We start from the raw sequence: 10634 nt of genomic DNA, 5'->3' as shown, positions 1-10634 counted from the left end.
GTTAAATAGCAGCTTTAGTCATTTAGAACTTATTTAAAGCTTCAACGCTCACTCATATTTTGACCAAATTTAAAACAATTATTACAGTTTATAGATCACCTTCTGAGCTATATTATGAAAACAAATTTTCAATTTTCGTTCAGTAAAAAAAAGTTATGATGAATTTACTGGTGTTCAAAATTGTAAAAAAAAGCAAGGAGGTGAGCAAAGATTTTTATGACTGATTTCCTTAGCAACCACATCGCTTCAGTGACTACTGTTACTACTAATTCATCACTCTCACGAAAAGAGAAGGAGCAAGTGAAACAGAGAGAATGAAAGAATGAAAGGGAGATAATTGGGGAGATTTTATTGAAAGCAGACGAGTGCCATACATTGTTATTACATATGTGTATGCTATGTTTATGGGGGAAAAAAATAAGACTGAAATTAAACAAAGAATAAGTGAATTCACTGGAAGCTTGGAAAAATCATGAATTACAATAGAAATGAAAAGTAATACAGTTAAGTTTAAACATGGAAAACTAAAGGACTAGTTGTTAAAACTGAAGAAAAAAAAAAAAAAGGAAAAGATATTCTAGTAAAAACTATAAATTTATAACTTAAAATATTGCAGCATTAAGATTTGTTTTACTAGAATATCCTGTCCTTTTCTTTTCCAGTTTTAACTTGCCTTTACATTTCCATGTTTAAGCTTAACCATATTACTTTTCATGCTCGCATTTATATATATATGATAATCATTCATTAACTTGAAACTTTAGTTTGTATATACCAATCATAATAGATTTTTAAAAAATCTTTCTCATAAATAAAGTTTTGTAATGAAAAATTCTTTTTTGTTTTTTAACATAAATTTTGAAAAAATCCAAGCTTAATGAATGCCTTTTATTGGGTTTCAGAGCATATATATGTAAGTTGTCTAAAATAGTGTTTTTTCCAAGTTTTTTTTTTTTTAGGTAAACATCTGATGAGTATGGAACTAAATATGCAACAAAGATATAATTTTGCAGACTTTTTGGCTACAGTATAAAACAATATTATAATAAATACCTTTTGAAAAGTAATGAAAAAAAAAACAATTTAGGAAACTTGATATTTGGAATTTGGAGAATTATTATATTACACCATATATATATATATATATATATATATATATATATAAATAAATAATGTCTTAAAATGAATGGAGTTATGTCAAGTCGAGGACAACTAATGCATAAGAAAGTGGGGAAAGGAAGGAAGAATTATGAAAAAAATGTTATGATACTTAACAGTAAAAACTATTCGAATAAAAAGATGACACTGAGGTACATTTCAACTGATTCATTTTCAAGAAGGAAGGTTGAACTGCGGAGCGTGGCCAAACCAACAAAGTCTCCTCTTTAAAAAAGATTTTTTTTTTCATGGTGCAGAACTCCAATTTACATATGTTAAGGCCTAAAACTACACCGTTTGTTCATTTTCAGCAGAATTTGACGTCCCCTGGGGACTTTTGGGGCTAGTGGGGGGGGGGCTGAACTTAAGTCATTTTTTAATGCCTTGTTCACTGTGCACTCACAGGGGACCATGCATGCTTCACTTTTTTTTTTGTTTTTGTAATCAAGGTTGAATGAGTGAAAATAGAGGAAAAGGCGAAAAATCTTGGTTACAATCTAAGAGTGGTTGAAGTGGTTAATCCTGCATTGCAACCAGATTTGGATATTACAGATGAAATGGTGTCAGCAGACCCACAAAATTCTATGGAGGCAGTATAGGTTGAACCCTTCAGTCTTTTGAGATCAGCAGTTCCCATCAGCCAGATTTTACAGCAGTAAAGAAGGATTGTCCCACCAACTGCTTGACAGATCTGAACATTTCTGCTTATTTCTCGTCCAGGATACAATGAAATAATTTTCGTTTTTAATTTTTATTTGTTTGCACATAAAGTACACAACTCCTATTATATTTTTCAATCTATGAGTTATCCTTCTTGTTGACTTTCATTTTTAGGTGATTATTTAAAAATGTTTTACATTAGTAGTTGTCTGGGAAAAACTAAGTGATTTTTCAAATAAATTGTAGCTAAATATGTTTTATTATTGCCAATAACATGGTACACTGATAATAAATAAAACTTGGTTAGACTGTCCATTAGATAATTTCTGGATTAAAAATTAAAGGCAAAATTCAGTATTACAAGAAAGACCCGGGCTAAATGGAATCAAGAAGAGAGTTTTTAAAGCCAGTTAAATATTAAAAAAACAAAATCCGAAATTTGTCTCTTTTCTCTCTATAGCTTAAATAAGATTTAACTTTGCTAACTTTTTCTTATAATGAACTTTTTGAATATCTTTTTTTATATTATCTTCAACAACTATTAATAGAGAGACAGAGAGGAGAAGGGGTGCATTTCTGCTCTTATACCAAAACAAAGCATTAATTTTCTCTCATAGCAAAGAAACAGATGCTTATTTTTTATTTTTTGTCCCTTGACAAAAAGAGGGTGGACCTGTAAATTCACCCTTGTCTGTTTGCACTTTTCTCAATAACTACGACTTGGAATTTTTTTGAAATTTTGCACAAACATTAAACATGATATGAGTAAAAAAGTAACAGAACGGATTTTCCGGGAAAACTCCGGCTGCACGCCTAGAGGTGTCTTTCGGGTTAAAATGGCTTAAATTGAAACTTTTGTGCTTATTAAAAAAAAATTGATGCCTTGGATTTTATAAAACTTTCTGAAAAAGTTGTAACTAACTGATTTCTATATAATTTTGTTTGTCTGTACTTCGCGGTAACTCTTGGGTGTGCCGCTGGGGCTCTTTTAGGGCTAATAAAAACTCCATTTTTGGGACTATTTTACCATATTTGTCCAAAATTTTCTGTGTATGTCTATTTATCAGTTTTTCATGGTGCTGAACTCAAATTTAAATATGTTAAGGCCTTGGGGACTTGTGGGGTTAAATGAAGGGTGGAGGGCAAATGATGGACTTAGTCATTTTTTTTTTTTGTTGCATGGCGCAGAACTCAAATTTACATGTTAAGGCCTAAAACTGCACAGTTTGTTCATTTTCACCAGGATTTGATGTCCTCTGGGAACTTTTGGGGCTTCTTTTTTTTTTTTTTGGGGGGGGGGGGCAAATGCTGAACTTAGTCATTTTTTTTTTATGCCTTATTCACTGTGCACTCACGGGGGACCATGAATGCTTCACTTGTTTTTTTGTTTTTGTAATCAAGGTTGAATGAGTGAAAATAGAGAGGAAAAGGCGAAAAATCTTGGTTACTGACCCTGCGTCCCCACAAGAATGAGGGGGATATCTGTCGAATTCCGATAGTGTGCCATCTTGGCATAGTAGCTGTAGACTGCCTGGAAGCTCATTTCATTTTCAAGGCTAAATACAAAGATGACTGCGTCCACCCATTGAGTAAACTGCGAATAAAAAGAAAAAACAAAACAATTTGAGATTTTGAAAAAAAAATTAAAAAATGGAAGAAAGAAAAAAATTAGTAGTTCATTAATTTAACATTTTAACTATTTACAATTAAATGGGGTCACAAGATTATGGAAAACAACTTGTTTTTACTTAACATAAGTATCACAAAAAGAAATTTTAGTTTATTGTAAAAACTTGATACTACACTTTGATCTTAATCAAAGAACCAACTTTTCATTTCAAATGAACGAATCTAGATGTCCTGACACACGTTATCAGTTTTGTGATGACCGTGATCCATTTGTTTACTGTAGCCGTATCATTTTTTTGTCAATGCACTCTGATGAACTTGTAACACTTGTGACCCTTCAATGTAAATACCCCAGATAAACCTGTCAAGCAGCAAAGTTATGCCTCTTCACTGCAGAAGTCCCTAAATACCAGAAAGCCTTTTACACTAATAGTTGCATCTGTCAAACTGCTAGACTTTGTAAATTCCCTCCTTGTTTCCTACTTCTGACTGTACTAACATGTTGAAATTTGAATGTAATGAGAACAGACATCTCACTTCTCAAATCCCTTCTCCTGTAGACATGGGCCCAAGTAACAGACCCTTATGTCTAATATGCCTTGTTTGAGGGGAAATAATAGTTATAAAAGAGAAAAAAAAAAACCCAGATCTTTGCAAAATATAAACAATGATACCAAGTTTATTTTTCTATTAAAATCAATTTCGTCACCAAATTATGATTATTCAAAGTTTGTTAAAAATGAGAAAATGTGCTTTCTTGTGTATTACTGGTTCAAACTGTACCAGCATTTACCTGGGGTGGGTTGAGCCACTTCCAAATTAGTTCACCACATCTTTGGACAAGACCGTCCATAACCACCAATAGGCAGCTGAACCCTGCCACCAGCTCCATGTTCATCCTCATTGTTGACAAGTATTCAGTTGGCTGCCTCTGTGATTTTTCCAGCCGGCAGGTGCAATTGGGTATAAATTTTTCCTTATGTCATCGAAGAACATGATTAAACAAGCAAAATCTTTTAATTTAAATCTGTGATGAGGGTAATGTTACATTGTGCATGGTGAAGTTTGGAATTCCGTCAGAAACACATGCATAGTAAATGTCAAAGACTTTGAGTGAGTGAAAGTTTTTTTGTTTGTTTTTTTTTTTGCGCAGGGATCAGGTCTTGCAACCCTGCAGCAGTATTGTGCATATCAGTGCTTGGTATATCTTCAATATTCTTGAGAGTTTCATCTCTTGTCGAGAACACAATCAACATTAGAGACCTCAGAAGGATGAGCAAGCATGATTGATATGGACTGTAATCTCATCCTTACCCTGTCCTGTAGCTATAAAAGTTGAGCCAAAATACTTGAACTACTCAATGACGCCATTAAAACGGAAAAGAATTCTTGTTAGGTTATAACATTGTTAAAAGTTAAATTAGTTATTATCGATCTGTCTATATCTATTAATTATCTATTCAATCATATTGTTAAAATACTTTATATTGGGAGTTATTTATTGTTTATAGAATAAAGTGTAGCAATGGGTTTTAGCTGAGAATGTTTACATAAATTAGCTAGGTTAAATAATGAAAATGACTTTGGGTAGGCATATGTGGATAGGTCGCATGTTGAGACAAGTGCTTTAGGAATGCTAGCGTAATGGAACTGAGGTCAAGAGGTCGGGAAGGTTAGAGAAAGGAGTAAAATTTGAGTTTGGTCGCAGAAGTGAACAGGCGTGCTTCAAGCCAGGAAGAGACTCCTTGTGAAGACCGTTTGAGACAGCTGAAATAAATTTATATTTTAAAAATATAAAGTGTTGTTCTGTGGTTTCACAAAAGGAAGAACAGAGGTCTCAACTGGTTATGGTGTTGCCCATTTCATGGTTCGTCACGAAGCTCAGCAGTGAAGATAGAATTCTTGAAGAAAAAAAAAAAAAAGGTATGAAGCATATAGCATACTTCTTATAAAAAAAGGATACCTTTATGTAAACATGAACTGTAATATATACCCGTGTGATAACTTTCTGATACAACATGACTCAGTTTATACGTTGATATCATATCCCATGGCTAAACAACAATGCATACAATTTATATAAGTTTATCTGGTGCCGTTATAAGAACAACATATATCATCCTCCTATCCGTGACTATGTAATATTCTGTTGAAAAAGGGGTTAGTTGACAGAACATTTCATTTAGAAACATTGGTCATTATTCTCATGTGTTTGATGGTAGTATTAACATTTTTCAATGCTTGCTGGATATCAGTATATGTTTTGTCGTGGATAACAACACCATCTGCATAGTCCAGGCCGATAGTGAAACAATCCTGTTCAATTTGCATACCAACGAATTTCATCATGTCCTGATCAAGGATCCTATCAATAATGTAGTTGAAGATATGAGAAAGAACACATTTTTTGTGGACACTGGTTGATGATAGAAATCTGTATCATGTCCATTTTGGAATCGATACCTTCTGGTTGCTTGCATGTCTGCACCTATGTAGACTATATGCCGAGTGCAAGCATATGAATATGCAAGGAGTGTCTGCATCGATAATTGGCAGCTTCTGATTCGCTATCTGTCTGTGCCGATTGATAATCTACGGTAGGAACGGTTTAACAATAGCAACCTACAAATGTTTTCGTAGTAATCAGTCTAATTTCACGACACTCAAAATGGTTCCGTTTATATACAATTCCACAATCAGAATACATATTCGTGCAGAATCCAAATTTCAGTGTCAAACTAGAAGTGCAGGCTTTAAACAAGTGGAAAAAACTCTTAAAAATATATCAAATCATATTGTTGTAAATGAAAATTGATTTTAATAGAAGCGATTATTAATCAATCAATTCAGCCTAAACATTGCACCAAATCTAATTACAAGGTGCCTTCAATAAGTTTCCAAACCTTTTTCGTATGGGAACTTTTATTGATAGTACACACATGAAACTCTAGTCCCCTTTGAAGTAATCTCCTCTGGCTGCAATGCACTTGTTGTACCATTCCAACAACATCTTGAAGACCCCATGGAACTCCTCTTGTGCGAGTGCGCCAATGACCCACATCGAAGCCTCTTTCATCTCAATTATCTCATAACGACAGCCTCTAAGATCAGTGTACATATTGGCCCAGAATCAAAATTTCATCGATAAAACGTTGCATCCCTCTGCCTGTTTTACAAGTATTTTAATGGTAGGTGCTCCAACGAACTACAAGGCCTTCTACCGCCTCAACATAGACACCGCCAACAAATCCGATAAGCAGCAAAATCCCACCCCTACACAGTCGCGATCACCAAATGCCAGAAAGTCTTCTACTCTAATAGTTTATTTCCTATGACTGTTAGACTTTGGAATTTTCTTCCAGGTTTCTTCTTCCCTAACATTACTGACATGCAGAAGTTCAAGTGTAATGTAAACAGACATCTTGCTGCCCAACTCCCTACATAGTATCCTTGCAAATTATGTCTCAGATAGTAGCCCCTATACTAAAGTGGCACTGTGCCTTATTGTGGGTGAAAATGTAAAAAAAAAAAATTTTAAATGTGGAAAAAATTCTTTAAAAATGTATCAGGTCATCTTGTGGTGAATGAAAATTAATTTTAATGGAAGCAATCATAATTAAATCAATTCAGCCTAAACATTGCACCAAATCTAATTATCTTTTGAAAAATGCACAAAAATGATACAGAAGCACTAGTTTGAGTGTTTATATAAAATTCATTTCAACAGCTAACATTATGTCTTCATAATATGATTCCATAACGCATTAGAGCTCAGGCTAAATGAGTGTAAGATGGTCAGTGAGGCAATAGTGTAGTGATTATTAACAGTAAAAATTGGGTAAAATTTGATTATTTAAGAGAGCAGCTCAAAAAGAAATTGTTTACATTGGAGTTGAAGACGACCATGTTGTGGATATCTGAGGCATTCTGGTACAGAACCTACCCAAGAACACTTCTAGACACAAAGTACATTTGTGCGAAATTTCCAAAAATAATTTGCCCCGCTGTTTGGGAGTTCATAGGGAATGAACTCCAACAACATTCCTTGCATATAATAGTAGAGATTGCTCACTTGCAACAAGTCTTATCTGCACGCATTGCAACAATGCAACCCACTAAACATGTTTACAAGAGAAACAAATAAAAATGCTAACATCTTTGCCCAATAGCATCGTCATGTTTGCTTCTATTTCAATCTATAGTTATAAGATTTCACCGACCTGGGCTCCGAGCTTAAAAAAAAAAAAAAAAAAAAAAAAGTCTAAACCCAATCAGCTCACCTGACTTCATATATATGATGTCACATTGTCACATCCTAAACACATTCTAATTCTACTCTCTAAATATCTAATGGAATTTTCCACTTTCTGTCTTAATCTAACCTATGTGAAAAATTCTGTTTTTAACACCATTTTTACACACTCAAATTGGCAACACTGAGTGAAGCTTCTTGCTTAGTCAGGTTAAGAAAGGCATGTGAGTTGCCGGAGAGGACTTGTTCGTTTGAAGAACGCATTTACAGTCGGTATTAAAGGAAACCGGATGCAAGCTAATAATAATTGTGATCGTCTAAAGAAGGCCACTTGTGTTTGAAGCCTCGAAAATTAATTGGCATCAAAAATAAAAGGAAATAACCGATTTGCAAAATATGGAGAAACTTTTTTCTTTTTATTATATATATATATATATATATATATATGTCTCTTTTTTTCTTCATCTTTTATATATATAGGTCTTTTCATTTTTTTGGTTATTTTTTTAACTTTCTTTTCATGATGAGTACTGTTCGACATCCTTTTTCTTTCTAGAATTTTCATAATGCAATCTTTTTATCTCCACCGATAATTATGTATCTATGTTTCATATATATTAGTCCTCGCACGAAAGAGCAGGACACAAAATGTTTTAAATAATAATAATAATAGAATATCAATAACAAAGACTTTTGCTGAGCGTAACCAGTTATACAGTCCTTTTGAAATTTTCATCTATTTTTCTCGTTATGTACTGAATATTTTTAATGAAACCTATATGAAATATGTTCCTTATTAAATTGTAAAGATTTTCTATTCTGAAAGAAGTTTTAAAAAATTTAATCTAAAAAAAGTTATTTTAAAGTTTTTGTTAAAAAAAAATTCAGATTTTCTCATTATTCAGACATGTATGACAAAGAGGGAGTTGCAAAAAAGAGTTGTAGTGTGAGGAGAAATACAAACTGAAAGAGAATATTCAGACCTATAATAATACAAAGAGGGAGTTCAAAAATGAGTTGTGGTGTGAGGAGAAATACAAAGTGAAATAGAGAGTAGGAGAGGTTTTATAAATACATGCAAAACCACATTCATTTTTTTTTTTAATCGAAATTAATAAAATATAATCTTAAAAAGATACGATACAAGTTAGAAAAGCATTTCATCCAAGGCATGAAAATTGTTAAACAAAATGTTTTTACTATAGTCTTTAAAAATAAAGGTACAAGATTCAATTTGAAATTTATTTATCTTCAAAGTGTACTTTTATAAATTTTACAAAGTAAGGTATGCAAATTTAATACCTTACTTTGTAAAATTTATAAAAGTACACTTTGAAGATAAATAAATTTCAAATTGAATCTTGTACCTTTATTTTTAAAGCCTATAGTAAAAACATTTTGTTTAACAATTTTCATGCCTTGGATGAAATGCTTTTCTAACTTGTATCGTATATTATATATATATATATATATATATATATATATATATATATATATATATATATATGAGAGAGATATTAAAGAACATAAAGACTGTAAATTATAATTTACAGGAATTTATTGTTTGATATGATATTCCAAAAGAAATATTAAGATTTCCTTAATCTGCAGTTTCAAAGAATGCATTCTTTTCATCAGAGAAAAAATATTAGCAAATAATTATAATTTACACTGTTAATTGTCTTTTTTTTTTTCTTAATACAGAAATCACCACTTATCAAGGCCCGGAGGCCACTCGAGGATAAGGGTTAATGGGTATACATTAGTCAATGTGATTATAGCATAGTAAACATAAGTAGTGGGAATTTTGTAAATTGGATTATTTAGGGGACGGTTCATCAATAACTTGTTTACATTGGACTTGAAGACAATCAGATTGTAGTCAGCTGGAAAGCAGGCAATCGGGAGAGAGTTCCACAGGCGTGCAGTTCTAAGAAAGAAGATTTGTTCATGGAATTTACATTTAGATTTAGGCACAGATAAAGAGTGTGGGAAATTATTGATAGTGATTTTGGCTGGACGAGTGTTTTTTGTGAAAGTTTGCGAGGGGGGGGGCATAGATTGAAGCTCACCTGAGCACTTGCCATGAAAATAACGATAAAGCAGAAACAGGCTTGCAACATCTCTTCTGTGGGAAAGAGGTTGTAGGAAAGAGAAAAGGGCACCCCCAACTAAGCTATAAAGTCTATTTTGAACTCTGTCAAGGCAGGATAAGCTGCTTTTAGCAGCTCCTGCCCAGATGTGGCAACAGTACTCCATCGTTGGCTGTACCTGGCTTTTATATAGGTAGAGAATTGCATCAGGAGTGAGATATCTACTGGAGCGGTAGAAAGATCCCACTATTTTTCCAGTGACCTTGGTAATGGATTTAATATATGTGTTCCATTTCAGGTCAGGGGTAAAGATCAAGCCCACAAGCTTGTCAAAACATGAAGCCTCCCCAAGACGAGAGCCATTTATTTCAACTGATGCCAGATTGGCATCAGAGCATAGATGGTGTAGAGATAGAAGTTTGGTTTTAGATGGATTAGAAGTAACCAGCCACCTCTTTCCCCATTGTACCACATGCTCAAGATCAAAGGAGAGAGAACTTGGTCGTTTACGATCTTTGATGTGCTACCATAGATTGGAGTGTCATCAGCATAAATGTCTACGGATGAGGTAAGCATGTGATTTGGAAGATCATTAATGTAGATCAGGAAGAGAGTTGGGCCCAGTATGGACCCCTGAGGGACTCCATACTGAGAGCTTTTGATTTCTGCCCATTAACCACTACTCTTATGAACCTATCAGAGAGAAATGATTTAATAATTGAGAAGACATTAAACTATTTTCTATTTTGGTTGTATTGAGCTTTCGTATTTGGTTGGGATTACTATATAAATATTAATCTAAGTTTACAGGAACTTTTGGCTTGTAAACTTAATTTTTACTT

General features: G+C 33.3%; 1 protein-coding gene across 50 annotated transcripts in view; it reads right to left on the bottom strand.

Annotated features, from left to right (window-relative positions):
- Positions 1-10634, bottom strand: part of LOC145258325 (centaurin-gamma-1A-like) — a 511784-nt gene that overhangs the window by 275483 nt on the left and 225667 nt on the right. For all 50 annotated transcript variants that reach the window (XM_080116465.1, XM_080116462.1, XM_080116457.1 and 47 more), the window contains exon 5: positions 3271-3412. In XM_080116465.1, coding sequence (XP_079972591.1) covers positions 3271-3412 — 142 coding nt within the window. The remainder of the gene's footprint in view (positions 1-3270; positions 3413-10634) is intronic.

This window comes from Euprymna scolopes, chromosome 33, assembly GCF_053919585.1.
Source record: "Euprymna scolopes isolate OS-2025 chromosome 33, ASM5391958v1, whole genome shotgun sequence".
In the NCBI taxonomy this organism is placed as follows: domain Eukaryota; kingdom Metazoa; phylum Mollusca; class Cephalopoda; order Sepiida; family Sepiolidae; genus Euprymna; species Euprymna scolopes.
The sequence above is the reverse complement of the archived record's forward strand: the minus strand, read 5'-3'. Positions and strand labels throughout refer to the sequence as shown.